The sequence below is a fragment of the Aptenodytes patagonicus genome, chromosome 1, assembly GCF_965638725.1.
Source record: "Aptenodytes patagonicus chromosome 1, bAptPat1.pri.cur, whole genome shotgun sequence".
NCBI lineage: Eukaryota > Metazoa > Chordata > Aves > Sphenisciformes > Spheniscidae > Aptenodytes > Aptenodytes patagonicus.
This window is the reverse complement of record NC_134949.1, coordinates 131,115,211-131,134,262: the sequence shown is the minus strand read 5'-3', so window position 1 is coordinate 131,134,262 and position 19,052 is coordinate 131,115,211. Positions and strand designations below refer to the sequence as shown.

Sequence of the window (19,052 nt, the reverse complement as noted above, 5' to 3'; positions counted from 1 at the left end):
GCTACTGACTTCAGCATCTGTTGTACACCTTGGACGGCCAGTCTAAACATTATTTTGGCCGAACACATACATATTTTTTACTTTGTATGTTACATGCTAACTGAGAAAGGAAAGTAAAGAAATTGCATGCACATACCATGATTTACAGTCAGTACGGACCTTGGACCCATTTTAAAAAACAACAAAAACCAAACCTGCAAGCACTGATTTGATGTACTGTTGTGTAAATGCCCTCTTTTCTTTTCCCACTGAAACAATTATCTATGTGGAAAGGGTTCATTTAAGTCATGTATCAGAAATATAAGAAAGATGTGCTATCTCAGTAGGAAAGATAGTCTCCCTTTGTCATGATTATAAGGCATGAAAATAACATTATTATAAGGCTGTTTAGGTCTTGCTCTTCAATTTTTGATTCAGAATGTCAAATGCAATTATGAAATGCAAACTTCAGTTCAGAGACTTAGGGAATCGTTTAAACTGAATTCATTTCTATTTATGTGTAGAACAAAAACTGTTTTAATAGGTACTCCTGACATGTATGAATGATTAAGATAACACGTACACTAGTCTTTCTGTGAATTGTTCAGTATACATGAAAAATACATCCAATATTAGTGCACTAGAAATTCAAAGCTGCAAAGCTTAGGTTTTTTTCCCTTTATTTCATTAGAATGTGATATTTTTGTAGAGGTGATCTGTTGGGTAAGGACATTTTCACAAAAGGGGACTGCCAGCTGAAGTCAGGACCCAAGACTGAGTAGCACTGATGATAATAACGACAAAGGTCTGAAGGGAAAGTTGAGGCCTCTAGACTTGTTCCATGCGATGCTCGCAATGGCTGGCTATTGACGGCTGTTTTTTCCCCTTCGCTGTGGATAACAGGACTGGCTAGAGAGGTGAAGCACTTGACTAAAACAAGGCAACACTCCCTTTATTTGCTGTGTTTAGTGCCTCAGTTGAGGGGGTTGTCTGTGTTCTACCTCAGACCTGGTGAAGTCAAAGCAGAATGGGTGTGGGTGTCAAAGTAGCCCTGCCAAGAAGTTGACACCTCAGTTGAAAATGTGGATCTTATTACTGCTTAATAAGATCAGCCAGATGAGGAAGATGGGCAATTCAGTTTACCAACCTTAGCTGAACCGGCACACGGTTCAGTTCCATCGGTGTAGCAGCTGTCACACCCCCTTGCCCGCTCAGGCCTGCAAAAGGGATCGTTAACACCCTCCTCTTTCCTTGGGGGTCCAGTTTGTGTTTGCCAGAGCCTGCAGCAATGGCCTCGAAATTCCTTGGCTAAGCAAGAGGGGACCAGCTGTGTAATTAGGGGCTATTTAATGGTGGCAGGTTACGCCCTGCAGAGAGAGATTACTAAGAGAAGTAGATTGCTTATTTATCCTTTGCCAGAAGATACAGGGATCAACTGTTGTTGCACAAATAGATTAACCTATCTCTTCCCTGAACAGCTTTACACGGCTTCGAGGAAGATGAGTATGGGGTCAGTAGTTACTATTACAAGTGGATGGCAAGAGGAAGAGAACGTCCTTCTCCACAGTACTCCTGCCTCACTCCCCGGCCTGGTGCCAGCCCTTCCACTCTTGCAGGCTGCTTCGCTCCCAGAGTGAGGAGTAGGAGAGGTTGTTGGGATGGCAGGGGATGAGTGGGGACAGAGAGGGAGACTGATGGTGAGCTCTAAGGGTGCGGGTGACCTGAACCACAGTGGAGTGGAGGAGGGGAGGAAGGTCCTCTCCCAGGGATGGATGCTGGGGGAGGACCTCCTCTCTCCACCAACAGCACCCCCACTGATCCTTCCTTGGACAGCCCAGCAGCCCTCCATCCTCTTCCTTCCTGGCCTCCTCCCACAGCCGCCCCAACTGTCCTTCCCTTGGCTGCAGCTCCTTCGATCTCTCCAGCCCCCATGACCCTTCTTGAGCCCTTGGTCCTGCTGCTGCAAGGTTGAATCTTCACATTGGATTTTAAGTCTAATATATGGTAAAACAAACAGACACACCGGTCTCAGCCACCGTTCCGCCCAGGCTGAGGTCCCCTGCGCGTTTGTGACGCAGGAGGCACCAGAGAGGTTTTCTTTCCCTCATCACTGTTCCCATCTGGCCAGAAAATGTAGGAGATGGCTTTCCAGGGACCCTGTGGCAGAGGGGCTGCCCCTCCATGAACCACAGCAGCCCATGCGGGTGGCATAGTTCAAGGTTGGGTGTGGAAATAATTACAAGTTTTTGCTTGTAAAAGCCTGTAGCTTTGTGTGGGGCAGCTTCCCACACTGCTTGAAACCCTGGGCATAGGTCACACCTTCTTCAGATTGTCCTGAGCTTGGAGAAGGGTGAAGGCGCTTGTCTGGATAAGGGGGTGGGGAGTGCCCTGCCTGACCTTGATCAAGTTAAGCATTGCTGGTAAGATATTGCGGATGAATAAAATCTCTATCCAAGGGCAAAACGGTACTTGGGAGTTTTATGGTCAAACCTGGGAGTAACTGAGGAAAAAAAATGAATGAACCATGTAGTTCATACTGCAATGTAATATGTCATTTATATTGCAATGGAATATGGTGGTGTAGTCAAAGGTCTGAAAGGTTTATGGTTTGATATAAAGCATTAAACTTGCTGTAAACCTTGGTATAAAAATAACTGCACAGAGAAGTGCGTCCTGTAAATGAATTGTGAAAATACACATGCAGAGAAAAACTATTTTTCATACTAGCCAGACCGTGCATAGTTTCTAATGCAATGAATCCTTTCCAGTGTTTGTGTCTAACAAAAGTAATTTAAAAATTCTGAGTGGAAACGTAGAGATTTTATTTAATGCCTTGCATAATGACTGACTGATTGTGATAATGAATTATAGGGGGTTTTGTCACTAGGAGTCTGCAACAACAAGATAAGGCAATAATCTATTTCTATGCTTGTGGGCACATTTTGGATTTTGATTTTTTTAATTTTTTTTAATGACTCATGCAAAGGTGCATGATTCATTAATAGGTTAGGAAGAACTGATGATGTTAGGGTCTTTTTACCAATGGCAGGATCCTATTCTGTAATTTTTAGTATTTTTCCCAAGTAAGACTCTCCATTCAGGCATGACTCAAAAGTAATTTAATAGTGAAGATACTGATCAGTGCTCTAAATCCATCTGTAGTAATTTTCATGCCCAAGAGACTAGATGATTTCTTTTCTGGTATAGGTTTGAAAATAAGTTTTCTTATTGAGCATAAAGTAAGCAGGAACATGTCTGGAGCTAAATCAGTTTTTAATGTTGGTTTGTTTGGGGTTTTTTTAGTTTGTTTATTTGCATTTTATTTGAGTATTCATGATTAGTAGCTTTTTGCCATCAACTGTATGTAGTGAGGCAGTAGAAATGGTGATGCTTTACTGTAATGAAACTAATTCAGGAAAAGCCTAACAATCAGCATAAAAATATACCTGTGGAAAACAGCAATGCCAGTACAGGATTTTTTTGTTGCTAATATAGGTAAGAGAATTTGAAACCTGAAAAAGCAGCATTATCCAGAACAGTAGCAAAGAGAAAAGTTCATTGCTCTGAACCTCCGACACATAGCTAATTCAGAACAGCACTGTCACGTGAAGAAACTACATATAGTGGCAGCATATGAAACTTAGAGATGAAATATAGATATAGGCTTCCAGCAACCTGTATATAACCAGGTTGGGTCTGTGAACTGCTGACTTGGCTGGCAGGAGCTTTGGTGGGGGGGTGTTGTTGTTTCTACATCTCTTGTCATTTTGGAGATACTGAAAACTCTGAGGTTGAGTTGTTCACTAGCCAAACTATCTCCCTCACTAGGGAGATAGTATGTTACGTTTTCTACAGAAATCTGGTAAAAGTGGTTGAAACACTTTTTTGCCAAGTAAATTTCCATGTACTGAAAGTTACTTTTCATTCACAAAGCAAGATGATGATATTTTTCTGCTACATGTCCTACTATCCCAAGCTTTGCGATCAATCTTTTTACTCTTTATTTTGAACTGTGCAAATGTTGTCCAGAGTTTGTGAGCATGACGGTTGAATGATGACCTAAGGGTTTCAGCAGTAGCTTTGGTTGGCCAAGTTTGTTAATGTGCATGTGTCTCTGGCTTTTTTTGTTTTCCCCATATAGACAGCTACGGATAGTGACAGGAGAATGGTTTTTTGAAGAGAGAGCAAAGCGCTTCAAACAATCAAATCTTCTTGGAACCGATGTTGTCAGACAGTCTATCCTACACAAATTCCCAGGTAGGGACCACAAGAGAGAGATTTGCTGGTGCTTAATACATTCAAACCTTGTTTCCAGAGTGTTTGACTTGTATTGTATTTTATTCTTCACTGTTGAAGGTGTAAATATAATCAGTATTTTAATCTTAATTTCGTATTTGGGTATTACTATGCAGTGATTTGTGAATGATTAATATATAGGAAAGGTAAGGTATAGATGAATGAAGGAGTATCTCTGTGGAGAGAGCGAGCTGCTTGAAATCTTGCTGTCCAAACAGGTGGACAATTTTGTTCAGCTGCAAAGCCAGCAGCAGAGGCTCTAAAAGTTCATTCTCAGTTCCTGCCCGGAAGTTTGGCTGTATGCAGAGATCTCAACCTGGCCATTTTTTTACTTTGGCTCTCTTATTTGTGATGGTGGTGTGTAAAAAGTATTCCATTCTTCTTTTTCAACTCTGAGTAAGAAAGATGAATGTTAACTCCTGTGCTGTATGCTGGAGCATGGGCTACATCCAAACTACTTGATACTTCTCAGTTCTCACTTGACTTTCTTTTTGCCCAGATATCTCCAATAAATTGCATCTGTACTTTTAGGTACAGTAAACAGCCTGGCCGTCTTGACCAAGCACAGCAAGTGTACCATGTCTGTGAGCTGCTGTGGTACCTTGCATAGTACCACAGGACCACTGGTTTAAGAAACAGGAGTTTTTCCTGAATGCTGATGCTTCTGTCTTCACTTACCTACTTCACTCTGCACATAGAAGCTGTTATTTAGGTAGTCTGTTTTCAGATGTAGCATTTATCATTTTCATAGAATCATAGAATCATTAAGGTTGGAAAAGACCTCTAAGATCATTGAGTCCAACCATCGACCCAACACCACCATGCCCACTAAACCATGTCCCTAAGCGCCGCATCTACACGTCTTTTAAATACTTCCAGGGATGGGGACTCAACCACTTCCCCGGGCAGCCTGTTCCAATGTTTAACCACTCTTTCAGTAAATAAATTTTTCCTCACATCCAATCTAAACCTCCCCTGGTGCAACTTGAGGCCATTTCCTCTCCTCCTATCGCTTGTTACTTGGGAGAAGAGACCGACCCCCACCTCGCTACAACCTCCTTTCAGGTAGTTGTAGAGAGCGATGAGGTCTCCCCTCAGCCTCCTTTTCTCCAGGCTAAACAACCCCAGTTCCCTCAGCCGCTCCTCATAAGACTTGTTCTCCAGACCCCTCACCAGCCTCGTTGCCCTTCTCTGGACACGCTCTAACACCTCAACGTCCTTCTTGTAGTGAGGGGCCCAGTAGGAAGGTGATGGGTATGGGCAGTTTGTAGGGAGAGGGACTGGTTTACTGCCATTGGAAAAATGCCTGGGGCAAATATAATGCTTGGCAAAATGCTGATCTTGCCAATATCACTGTGCTTCAGAAGCCGTCAAACTGGCAAGTATCTAATGTTCTTTGGCTTTTGATATTATGCAGCCTGTCAAATTGGGTATTTTGTGATTTGTTACTTTGTTATTTGATAGATATATTAAAAAATATATTTAAGCCATTTTTCCCACACCTTGCTCCTAGTTGAACAAACATTTTAATTAGGAAAACATTCTTTCATTTAACACAGAAAATACTGTACACTGCAAAATTATAGTTCAGGTCCTTTGGTTATTAAATGTTGTCAGTGATAAATTCAGAAGTATAGTTCAAGACGAGTTGATAATGAGAAACATTTCAAGCTACTTAAAGTTTTATTTTCTTTTATCAAAAGGAAAAGCCAAAGAACCCTCCAAGTTTTTTTTCATTATATTTTATCATATGGTTTTATTTAATATTGAAAAATGGAATATCTATTTTTGCAGGTTGTTTGACATGTGCTGCCTTTTTTGTGCAAACATTCACTTTTTTTTTTTTCCCCCCTCCACTGAAGATACAGTTTCCAGTAAGGATGAAGGAAGAACATTTAAAGAACCACCCCAAGAGAATGAAGAAAAAAGGCCAGATGTATCAGCCTCCTCCACAAATGGGCATAAATCAGTCTTCAGCGGACCTAGAAAGATAGGGTAAAGCCTTTTCTTTTGGAAACTGATAAATCAGGTAACAGCTGTATATGGTGGGATGGATTTTCTCTTGAGTTTCTCCAGCATTCCACATCAGCCTCAAACTTCCCAGGGTTAGAAACAGCCTTCATTTAAAAGCGTACTTACTATAATTAGACTGCTGTTTCCTAGGAAATGCAGCAGTAATTACTCTTCAGCTATAAAGGTAGCAGAAAAAAAGGCAATTTTACTCCTGGATTTTTCTTGTTTATACTCGGAAGTAACAGAGTGTCCCTAAAGGCAGGTTTGCTGAAGAAGCAAATGCGAAAAATAGTATTTGGAGGGCGTGTTTTTTATGTATACTGCTCGGTTCTGCTCACAAGTCAAGTTTTTCTTTAGCTTCCAGCTGTGCAAATGCTGTCTAACAGTCAAGCAGTGCCCCTTTTTTGTGCATCTGACAGTGAACAAACAGATATGTTGCTGGTCATCTTGCAGTCTCAGTGACGTGTATGACCCCGGTTTGGCTGTGCCCTTAGAGGAGCGCTCGCTTACTCTCAGGGGACATGGACAGATGCATTGAATATATGGTTGCACAAGTGGTGTCTGGACGTAACTGGAGGCTATTGGGTGAATGGGAATTAAAATCGGATGAACGTTCATATCATGGCTGGAGCTCCATGGGCTGGTAGTTGGAAAACTTTGTGTTGGAAGAAAGAACACATTTTATTATGGATCCTAAATACAGGATAGGTAGATAGCTTTCTGCAGTTTTTTTTACTTCTGAGGAGAGCTGAGTATGGAATTACTTGTTCCAGTGACTCCAGAAATTAACAGATTTAGAGCATCAGAATGCCTCTGGCTTCTGAAATTAAGATGAAGAAAGAACCAGCTTAGGGAATCTACTATAGTAGGACCTAGATGTTGCTCTAAATCATGCTAATTGGTAGCTATAGTAAGAGTGCATTAAAGTTTAGTTCTCTAATCCTCTTTTCATTGAAATCTTTTGTGCAAATCTATTAGTCATATTCCCCTACAAGAAAGAATTATTTTTTATAATTGTCTGTTGTTTATTTTAGTGGCGTTTGGCCTTTTTCAGTTTGTGGCCTGAAATGTTTTTTTGGTGGCGACATTCCCCATGAAGGAAATTTAATCCTACAAGAATTAGGCTTGCTTCTCCTGGTATATTTTGTGGCCTCTCTTAGAAGTAGTTCATTATTCCTCCTCTTCCTTCCTTGCTCCTTCTTCCTCCCTCAGGTTCCACATTCATATATCTCATGAGTGGATTTGTTTTAGCAAAGCCATTTTGGGGCCAACTCCTACTGACATTTAGTGTCATGGGATAACATAACAGTCTATTGTTGTTTGTAAGACTATGAAGAATACTATTACTTTTCAAAACTTTATTTCATTTCTGTCATTTCTGTCTTATTAGGCCACATGTTGCAGGGTAAGGGGGTGATGTTATGTTTTTGGAAAATAGCATGTTTGGGGCATTGATACATATAATTGTAGAAATTGCAAAGAAATCTTCAAGAGAAAACACATATAGTGTAAATTACTAGAGAAAAATACACATACTTAGTCAAAAAAACTTTGCTGTGTATAAACTGTAAAAAAATAAGAGAGAGGAATTTTCACAAAAGGCACTTCTGGTTCAAAGCTTGAAGTGGCCATGTTGAGTAGGAGGGATGTTTTAATGTTTTGTGTCTTAAAAAAGCAGTTTATAGCAAATATGATGCTTTTTTTTGTTCATAGGAATCAATTTGATAACCAGATTTGGTGCTCTATTGACCCTTATATCCAGAGTCGTCCATAAGTCAGACAGATGAAATTAATAGAATGCGCACATCACAGTGTTTCGGTCGGGCTGCTGTTTCCTGGGAAAAATCTTACAACTTTTAAAATCTTTTATTCCCTGTTTTCATCAGGAAGGTAATTAGGGCGGTTGCCAAAGGAGAAATTACAAATGCAAAAGGAGAAAGGAACACAGGCTCAGAAGCTGAAACCCAAAGTCTGCGCAGCGGCAAGTCAACGCCTTGCTCTGAGAGGTGAGCACCAGAAATCTGGTAGAGCTCATGCCAGGATTGACATAGGGGTGTGTGCCAGTCCTCTGTGTTGCATTGTGTCTTTGAATGCTCAGCATTAATACTACCTGAGAAGCAGAGCTTATGTTTAAAAAAAAAAAAAAAAAAAAAGAAAAAACCTAAAAATTACCTCCATCCATCTTCCTTTTCTCTCCTTGTGTTTGGCTGGTGATTGCTGTCAGTACGTTGTTTTTTGTTTTCTGGCTTTCAATTGATGAGCTGTGTTCATGTTACAGAACTGAGGCCCTTTGTTCCAAAGGTTTTCTTCGGTAATGACACGTTAATTGATTATAATTTATATTTTCTTCTTCAAAGGCTCTGTTTGCCCTTTTCTTTCCATGATTATTGTCCCAGTTATTTCTAATAGAATTCCATTTATCATTCTTCTGGGTTTAAGAGATCTCTGTTATTGCCTCCGATAGCATTATAAAATGCCAGATGCAACATTCTTCTCATGTCCCACCTCCAAAATGAAGCCAAAAGATAGCTCACTTTTTTCTTGTTCAGTTGGATAGTCTATACTGGATGTAGACCCACATTCTTTGCTCAGGTGCACACACCTAGAAATTTTACAATCTGGATTGAAAAATAATAATAATTTGCTGTAAGATCCAACAGAAACTTCTAGCTCTAAAACAGTGTTCCTGGGAGACTCCAAATAGGTATACAGGAACACAGGACATCAGGTAAAAGGAACATCATGAAGTTTGATTCACTCACAGATGAGCCTTCTTGTTTAAGCAAGAACTTGCTTCCCTTTGTTACCTACAATTCAAAAACCCACTTGCTGGATGTTCTGCAACATGCCTAAAGTTGATGGTGACAATCTTCTTGAAAGCTGATAATTTGATTTTTTTTCACCGAGTGATGCAGCACTTACTAGCCAAATCAGCTTTAAAGCTAGTTTTCTTCTTTAATCCATACACAGTTCACCAAATTTTTTTTCCACGAAGCTAATTAGGCCTTCTGTATCTAACCAGATTCATACCTGACTTTCATGAGACCAGAAGTAGTAATTTTGCTATTTTTCTGGATTTGTTTTGCTTTTCATTGAATAGACTAGAGATGAGTGAAGGATCTGAGAGACAAAAACTCAGCAATCTGGTGTCTGTGCTGCTTAACGCTAAGGTTATGCAATATTAAGTAACTTTCTCTAAGAGTTTACTAGAATAAGGTCAAAGGGATTCTTGTGAGAGACCTGTGCAGCTGTTTTGATGTGCCAGACTACAAGGAAGTTATCGTGCAGTTAACCATAAATGAAGCAAAATAATTTTGTTTGGGGTGGTAGAATTCAGCACCTGATAAGCTCTGTGTACAGACTTGGAAGGATAAATAGAGTGAAATAGTCTATAAAAATAGCCTTTATGTTTGATTGCCTTGCTTGACTTTCACATAAAGCATCAACTTCCAGCTTTTGCCCAGAGCCAGGGTGTGGGATTTATTAAATTAGGCGTATTGAGTCAGTATGGCAACTTCCTTTTCTATCTGTCATCTGATCCTCACCTGGCCAAATCAGTGTCCTGTGTCAAAGTACAGAGTAACCCAGCTGTGTTGCCAGGAGATGCTTTTGGTAGGGGGGCTGAATGATTTTACTGTCTATGGAAGATATGGCACTTTCTAAATATTAGTTTGTGGAAGGATTGAGGAGCAGCTTATATTTCTTTGTAGAGGGATGAAAATTCCTGTCTTGTACATGCATGGTTAAATACTTAATTTGATATCTAAGGATGCTTGCTTTAGTTCATCTATTGCTAATTTATAGAACTGAGTAGTAATTATTAAAAATAACAGCAAGGCTTCCCAGGCTACCCTCTATAACTGTTTTGAGTTTCAAATTAAAAGAATATAACAACATCTTGTGACACTGTAGCTGTCCTATATTTTCCTGCATATTTCTAATTTTTGTAATTGCCCTCATCTTTTTAGCTGCATTGCCAAAATTGGTAGTATTTCACCTACCAGCAGGGAAACAGAGAATTTTTATTCTTTCTAAACATTTCTGTTTAAGAGAAGATGTACTGAGCTGGGAACAGGGAGTCCCAGGCCATGAGTTCATCTCTTCAACTGGTTTATTTCTACTCCAGCAAAAATGTTTACTGATTTTGCAGCTGAATGAACTGGGAGGCTGCATCTGGATACTTCTAGGAGAAATAGTATAGGAATTTCAGGCTCATCTACGCAGGCACACCATCCCATTGTACTGAGGTCTTGTCTACCACATGGAAATGCCTGGCATAGTCACCTTATAACAACATTTTTCTTTTGTTTTCTACTTAATACGTGTATAAAATGTGTTGAACCTCTCTCTAACAGCAGACTGAAATAAGGGCAAAGTACAGGAGAAGTCTGTTTAGCAGGTTTGGTGTGCAAGTACTCAGTCTGACTGATGACTCCTGCAGAACCCCTTGTAACATGTTTTCACATCTTTTATCCCAGTCCACTATTACTTTTGAACACTTCTCTTGATTTACATGTTTACACAGTGAGGAAAAAAATAACAATTTTTGTAACATAAAGTCACAACAATACATCGGAAGTGGTGTGACATGCAGTAAAACTCAGGTTTTCAACATTTTGGCTACTTTCCATACATTGGCCAGTTTGGAAATTAAGGTATGTGCGTCTAAGTCCAGCAGCTTTGATAAAATACAGGTGACAGCCAGTAACCTTGATTTTTCTGACTTTGCAGCACCAAAGACGCATCTTTATGTAAACAGATAGGACTAAAATTCAACCAAAGCACGTTCAGTAGGATTTGTTGATCACTAGCTCATCAAATTAAAAAGTAGCAGTGCATGTATGTGAAGTGCACATGCATAAGAGCGTGTTTATTATGCATTATCTACTGTTGTCAATATACGAAATTGGATAGTAATTGTTAAAAAGGTTACCATATGCTCACTAAAGACAAAAACATGGTTGCACAACATTTGTAGACAGTCCTGGTGTTTGGGGTTTTCCTCTGTATTCCTCGTTTTCAATAACTCCACCAATGTGGATTCAGAGCCTGTGCTCACTGCTTAACGTAGTGGTGAGACAGGAGCTGTTGTGTTCCAGAGTATTTTTTCCTCAGTTCAACAGTAGTTCTAATAAAAATTTCCATTGTGGTAGAGAAGATTTTTACTGCAGTTACTCTAAACGTGATATGACAGCCTAAACCAAGTGAAGGTGAAATTCAGCTGTTGTCCAGCACAATGAAGATGCCTGCAAATCTGAAATATTTATTAAGCAAGCCTCTTTTGGCTGAAAATACACTGTTCCAAAAATTTTCTCTAGCAAATTTGCACTACTGTTGTCCTCTGACGTTGTATTTTCCATATGGAAAAGGGTGCAATTCCTGCATTAATTCCTATTTGCCAGTAATTTTTTTTAAAGTAGTAAGTAGGAATGTATGCAGAACTGTTACTGTCCTGCAAGACTTTTTGAGATTTTTCTGAATTGTGAAGAAAAATAAAAAGGTTTGATGTTTGTGGAGAAAGAAGAAGAGTAGATCAGCCAAGAACTTGTATTTTTACTGCAAATCAAATTTCAAATGAAAATAAAACTTTAATTGGAAATGTGTTGAAATACATTTTAAAATAATGTTCATTGTTTCAAACGGTCAGAAAAGTGCAACAGCTTACCCTATTTAACCCTCAGTGTTCGCATGGACTAATCAGTATTTTCTAATAGAAAATGTCCCATGGAAAAATTTCTGCCTGTTGTGGTATTAGACAGCAATTGGGTTCTGGCATGCTGATCACAGATGCTTTTTTGTCACTTTTACTAACATGAAACCTGGCAAAAAGACTTGTCCAGCTTTTCTAGCTTTCCAAGCTGGTTGAAAGAATCGACCAGTTTGGGTCAAGAGTCATTATTGCAATATAAATAGGACAGTGAGCAAGCTGTTGTTTTTCCGGAGAGGATGGAGAGCAGATAGCCAAGGACTTTAGACCTTCTGGAGATAGTGCTGGCATTAACACTGGCTGCAGAAGTGGCCAGAACTGTCATGTCACCATAGTTTTCCTTTAAACCAAGGAGCGGCCTGGTAGGAAGCGTTACACGAGTCGTCACACCTACTGTTGGGATGCGAATGCAGTGCGAAATGGATGAATATAGCTTCTGCAGCCTGGACAAGAGCCGCCCATTTGGGCTATTCGCAGTTCTGGTAGAAGTGCTGAAAATACTTGTATTACTTGTATGTATAAAGTAATTCTAATTCACCTTTGCCTGTGTTTTTCTTTCCAGGTGAGCCGTTTCCTCGCAGTGGATCACACAGTTCACCCAGGGCAATGTTATTCTAGTAAACTGTTACCGTGGCTGTTTTCTTGCAATGGTTTGCTAAATGGGTTGCCTTGGTTTGCTCAAAGCAATAATGCTTTAATACTCTTCTCTCCATCCCAGAGGGAGCACTCTTTCGCTGAACGGCAGTGGTGCAGAGGCCGCTGCAGGCCATCTGAAAGGGGCCGTGGGTCTGGTGAACAGAGGCAATGTTTCCATACCTTCCCTCCCGAGGTCTCCGGCACTCAGCACGCACAGCATGACTGCAGATTATAGCAGGGTAAGTACAGTGATGTAGAGCTGACACCAAACACAGCTGACACCAAACAAGATGACTTGGCTGGTATCTGCCCTGTTAGATCGATTTGTAGCCCAGAAAGGACAAGCCTGACAGAGAAGATTTTGCTTCTTCCTCAATTCAGCTGGCACCAGTGAAGATCTCTACTAGAACAGAATTTGTCATGCCCTATCAGTGATGCGGTTTTTGGTTTGGCAGACATTTTTCTTTTGTCTAAAAATTGCTGTTAACCTCCAGCATTACATAATGAGTTACAGACTCTGAACTGGGAAGCACAAGGGATGGGAGTAAGCATTTTTGGCACTTCAGGGCCTTGAGTACGTGCTGTGAACTAAGGATGTGACTTTCAAGCATGCAGGGTCCAGCACGCTCCCACTGACTTCTAAGGGAAACTTTGCAAGCTCAGCGCATGCAGAAGATCAGGCCATACTGATTTCAGTTTTTTCTGGATTTGGACACTGGGCTCTGCATAAATTATGGCATAACGCAAAATGTGTGCTAGATGCTTTATCAAAATGAAAGGTGGGATTCCTCTTACCTACTGTAGGCCTCTTGGGATGTAGGTGGCCACGTCTGAGCTCGCCGCCTTGGCTGTTTTGTAATAAGCAGAAGGATGTGGCTCCTCTAGCCAGAAGCAGACACTCTTCGTTCCCAGACAGCCTGCCTGTTTGTCAAGCAGCTCCTCCTGGCTGTGCACTGAGACACATCCTGAATCCGTTTCAGTCACCCCTCTTAAGAAATCAGGATTGTACTAGCAAATTATTCTAGGTTGCCATGACTTAAGTGTAAAGGAAAGCAAAATTTATAGTCAGAGGTAATGCCTTTTACCATTAATGTTTGGAAAAAAGTAGATGAGCATTTGAGATCGGAGCCCTATTGAACGCATCAATTTTTTTCGAACTTCCAAATATTTGGTCTAATATATTGTCTTTCCTAATAAAAACTAAGTTAGTATATATGAAGGGCAGTTTCAGGAGCTGTAAATAAATTAATAGTTGTTTTATTTATATTCTTGTTGGCACAACAGACTGACTTGATTTCAAGTGCATTAGATTTGGTTGAAAAAGGCCAATCTATTTAATTTAGATCGAGTTACGTCGTTAGCTATTCCTTTACAGGAAGGCAAAAAGCCATAATGGTATCAAGCATATTGGCTTTATTTAAGGGGTTGTACTGGCATGATTTAATTAGTTCAAGTCCATTTGGATTTACCCTGGCTGAAATCATTACGCGGGTGTAAAAACAATAGGTTTTATCTTTTTTCTTTCTTTGTTTTTTCTTTTTTTTAATTTCCAAGCTAAGTGAACTTTTAATAGATTTGAGAGTTTCACTTCCCTCCTCTCACTCCTGATGCATTGCTCCAGTTCTTCAGTTGCGAACTCAGAATGTGTGCATGAATCGCATCTTTGTGCAAATTTTATGCGTGATCTGCACTAAGCAAAGCAGATTAGATTGTAATCTAAATATATTCAGTAATAGACTGGATGCTAAAGGAGCTTTGGAGTTCTGGGAGCTAACAGAAATGACGCTTTTGTAGACTGGTAGTGAATAAGCTCGCTTTTTGTATTGATGGGATGTGCATTTTTCTTATTGGGCAGGACACTGGCTTAGAAAATGGCATGATTATTCCAGCAAGTGAAAGCGTACCTGAAGATTTAGTAAAGAAGCACTGTAGGAAAGCATCTGGAACACCTTCCATTGCAGTTTCTAGGGTATCTTTGTCATCAGGCAAGTATTAAGTCTTTTTCTTCTTTCTGTCAGCCTTTACCATCAGAGGATTATTCCTATTCTTGTGTCTCTGCTCCTTTTGTTTTTAAAGCACATTGAAAGATCAGGCGTAAGTTTCATAAATTTGTTCATATTCGTTCTGAAAATTCTTCCCTTTTACTAACCAAGTTTATACCACTTTGCAAGTTTTACATTTGAAAAAATGGTAATCCTAACCCCAGTAATGTTGGCACAACGTTAGTATTAGGTAAATCACATGCTCTTAGAATTGTTACAAGAGTTCATTCATAATTGCACATTGTTAAATCATTCTCTGTGTGGTCAACTGTATAAAATACTACCTATCTGCAATCTGTATAAAATACTACTGTGCTGCTGCCATTACATTTCACGCCCACTTTGCCCAGCAACATATTTGGGAAACAAAGAGCTGTCAGAGAACAAGTCCCTTACAGACTTTACGTCACTTCATTTTTATGTGTCACGCACTGAACCAGTCGATTCAGCTGTAATTCACCCCATTTCATTGGAGGCTGTTAGGTAAATGAGGCTTGCACAGGAAGGTGCTGTCGGAGCCACTTTGCAACGGTGGGTGGAGATCCTCCTCTTCCTGTCTGAAATAAGAGGCGGGAGCGCCCTGCACTCTTCTGCTTCTCCCAGGCACTCGGCCGCCTTCGTACAGGGCTAACAGAGCGGGTTCAGATTTACAGGTTTCTCTCTGAAACACAGCAAGGCTCACTTTATTTCAGCTTAATTTAGCCCAAAGCAGAAACCTAGTGGCATATTCCACAGAGCTAATCAAAGGAGATAACGTTCTTCACCTTAGATTTTTTCAACTTGAAAGCATCAGGGTTTCTTGGAGAATATTGTACAGTGCAACTCCAGGCAGAGGTGTTACAAACTGCTACTTCTTTATGAAGTGAAAATTCTCCTGTTTCTGCTACCTTATAAAATAAAGGTTTTCCTAGTAGGAAAGAACTGGCCTCATGTTACCAAAGCAGATGGATCCCGAGCAAATTTCAGGCAACCTGGGAACGAGCCTCAGACTCTTCATTGTTTCCTTGTTGGAGGATCTCAAAGAACATTAAGCTCAGGAGAGTGACCTTTCCTGTCACATCAGCTATACCCAGGCAGAAGATGAACAGTTAAAAACTTTCCAGATTCCTACCTGCAGATCCAAAAGTATTCTCCTCCCTCTCTTTCTTTCTCAATATATTGAACAGTCGCAGAAAAGTTTTATATGAGGAGGACTAAGAAAATCTTTCTCCAAGACGTCTAACGTCTTGTGCCTATAGAGTGGATGAGAGATCTGTAGGACTGAAAGAAACTTGTGCAGGTCTCGAGACTTGTTCGCTTCCTCCTCCTTTCTGCACATGGAACACCAGTAATGGCAGAAGTACTTTCTATGTCCATCTGCATCACTAATTGCTTAATTCTGAAGCAGACGCTGAGGAGTTTGGTGGTGGTGGGAGATGCGATAATCACTGTGAACACTTGGGACTGCAAGTTTTGTAATATTCCAGGCTGACAGGCCTGCCAGAGAAAGTCAAAAGCTTCATCTGTGGTATATCCACAGGAGACAATTACAGCAAATAAATAGTGCAGGGGAAAAAGTATTGGCCAAAGGTTGACCACATCAGAAATCCTATTTTTCCATTTATCATATTGATGTTCAGTTGTCATAGAGTTTGTGACAAATACCTAAAATATTGTTTTGATTTTTTTTCCTTAAAAAACAATTGAGTTTGAGACAACACTTATTAAAGTGTGGAAGATGAAACGGAATATTTTTGCACAAATTATAGTAAACTTTTTAATTGCTTTTATTTTCCAGATCGTAGCCGATCTGAGATAGATCTGAGTGAATCTTTCTCTGAAGGAAATGAGGATACTCTGAGCATAAGAAGCAAATCTGTACCTAGTGCCTTAGATCAGGAACTGGTGAGTTATAAATATGTAAATGTTTATCTGGTGGAAATCCTGTTTGTTCAGACTTATGAAATCAGCACTGTATGTATATCTATGTAAAATATAAGTAATGCAGAGCATTATTTCAGGGATATTTAATGAGTTTTTAAACAGCCTCATCTTCTGAGTATGTTGGCTATAGAATGATTCCAATGAATAGTCATGGTTACAGTTTGTTATTGATTTGCTGTTTTTTGAGTTTACAGGTGAAAGAAATCCGGCCTGAACATAAACTGCAGGCACTATATTACACATGCTCTGAAGTTCTGTTAATTCATGCTTTCTTAGATTTTAATTTTGATGTTGAGAAATACTATACTTTAAAGGCTTTAATCTTTGTCTGGTTTTGATTTTCCCCTTACATATCTTTTTAGCAAGTGAAGCCCCAGCTTTCTGTTCTGTCACTGTTGCTTGCCTTTTCTTCCTGTTCACTATTTTCTCCCATACATCTCCATGCCTTTTTCTATATATTCTATGGGGTGCTTTTCCTGAAGTGATTCACAACTTCCTCTCCTCTTATGCACATATCCAAGATACACAAGTTGCAGATGATTGGCTATAAAAGAATTTCCAAGTTTGTTAAATATGCATGAAGGGGAAAAAAAAGATCTATTTAAATAGTTCTTCATCTAATCATAGTTTGTTCTGAAGTTTCCAAATGTGTGCTTGTAGCTTAGAAAACCCATAACCCTCTGCGTTACGGTTTCTGCATTTTGTCTATTGTCATAGTCCTTCCCTACCATCTGCTCTTTGCAGAAGAGCATTGGCCATGGGAGATGTCTCCCCTTCTTGTAGCATTTGATACTTGTGGCTTGGTGGAAAACAACGTATTGGGATTCCCATCTGTTTCTTGGATTGTAAGCACTCAGAGAATTTGCCTGCAGCATTGCTTTGTTTGGGTTAATCTTTAAGGAAATTAAAAAAAGCCCTTCCTGTGTGTCAGATTTCTGTGGAAGAAAAACTTCAAAAATAAGTGGTTTATTTTTTAATTGTAGTAAAGAAAAATGATGTGTTCTTGATTAAGAAGCCGGAAAATATTGCAGAAGAAAAGCATAAAATACAAACTTTAAATATCTTTATATCAGTTTTCTGCTCTAATTGTACAGGGTGCGGTAGTTATCACTTAGGGATTTCTCTGAGGCAGGTGCCAGAGATGCCAAGTCCAGAGTGGTTTTCTGTTCCTTGATTTTTGTCTTCCTCTTATTCAGAGGGTTTTTTTTTTCTTTTTTTCTTTTTCTTTCTTGCTGACTCTGAATGAAATTTCGCATTGCATCTCAGCAACTCTTTAGCTTCTTTGCTGACATAGGAGATCTCTCTTGTGGCATAACCTTGATTTAGTTGCTCCGGGGTCTGTGAGAGTGCTCATTCCCCTTTAAACTTCATTCATAACAGGGTTCATAGATCTGATTCTACCCATGTCCTCCTTTCTCTGTCTTATTAAATCAATTGATTGCATTCGTCAGCTTTAGTGTTGCCATATTTTTTTAGGGTAGTTTGACTCACAGGAGTCCTTCGAGTCTTGCCCTATATTCATTATGGATGCAGTGTTTTGAGATAAAAGTTGTACTCCTGCTGGAATTTAGTTTATTTGGTACTTGATATAAGAGGCAAAAAGAAAGTATCTGATGAAGATAACAACAGCCCATGGAGCCTGAGAAAAGTTATACCTCATTTTCTCCTGGCCGGCTGGTGGAGCTGAGCTAGCTGAGGTCCTTCAGTCTCATTTCTGGGTGATGGGAGCTGACAGCAGTGGTGTGGGAGATGCCACATGTCAATAGGATACGCAGATTGCTGGAATTTATCAGCTGAAAGGGTGGGAAAAGGCTTTTATCTGCTCTGCTCCCAGCTTTATCAGGAAAACCCATTACACATGCAGAGAGATCAGCTGGAAAATCGAATGGGTATTTTGCTTCTCTAACTTAACATTGCTCTCGATAATGAAAAGGGACGACCCCCAGAAATCCACATACTGTAGTACGTATTTATCAAGGAGTATGGGGAACCAGTTAAATCTAGTGTTGTGTTCAAGTGTGAGCACCTTCTCTAGAGAGGTATGTGTTGAATTCCTGCCCAAGTAGTGTTCATTACATGCTCAGCTGCTTTATTAGAAGTAATTGGATAATATGCATTTTATAACCCCCACTGGAGACCATGAGATTAATGTCCTACTAGCTCTAACTTTAATAAGCTAATAACACTAACCAATTATGTAGCTGCTGTTCTGTAACTCCACCTGAGAAACATAATTATTTGTGGTGCAAAATGAATTAAGAGCATAGGTTAAATGTTAACCATTTTTTTTAGTTTTAGATATCTGCTTGCAGACAAAAATTGGTAGTCAGCTAGCTGTCGTTAGGATTCTTTGTGAAGCACTGTTAATATTTGAGTGTCTAGACCTGAAACACCCCAGTCTGAAGATGTTGCCTTACTTTTTTTGTCCTGTATTTAATTATTCAGCAATGAAAATG

General features: G+C 39.8%; 1 protein-coding gene across 5 annotated transcripts in view; it reads left to right on the top strand.

Annotated features, from left to right (window-relative positions):
- Positions 1 to 19,052, top strand: part of SYTL5 (synaptotagmin like 5) — a 96,402-nt gene that overhangs the window by 56,196 nt on the left and 21,154 nt on the right. For all 5 annotated transcript variants that reach the window (XM_076355572.1, XM_076355536.1, XM_076355545.1 and 2 more), the window contains 6 exons: positions 4,121 to 4,236; positions 6,138 to 6,270; positions 8,175 to 8,294; positions 12,714 to 12,870; positions 14,487 to 14,616; positions 16,451 to 16,557. In XM_076355572.1, the coding sequence (XP_076211687.1) occupies positions 4,121 to 4,236; positions 6,138 to 6,270; positions 8,175 to 8,294; positions 12,714 to 12,870; positions 14,487 to 14,616; positions 16,451 to 16,557 (763 nt within the window). The remainder of the gene's footprint in view (positions 1 to 4,120; positions 4,237 to 6,137; positions 6,271 to 8,174; positions 8,295 to 12,713; positions 12,871 to 14,486; positions 14,617 to 16,450; positions 16,558 to 19,052) is intronic.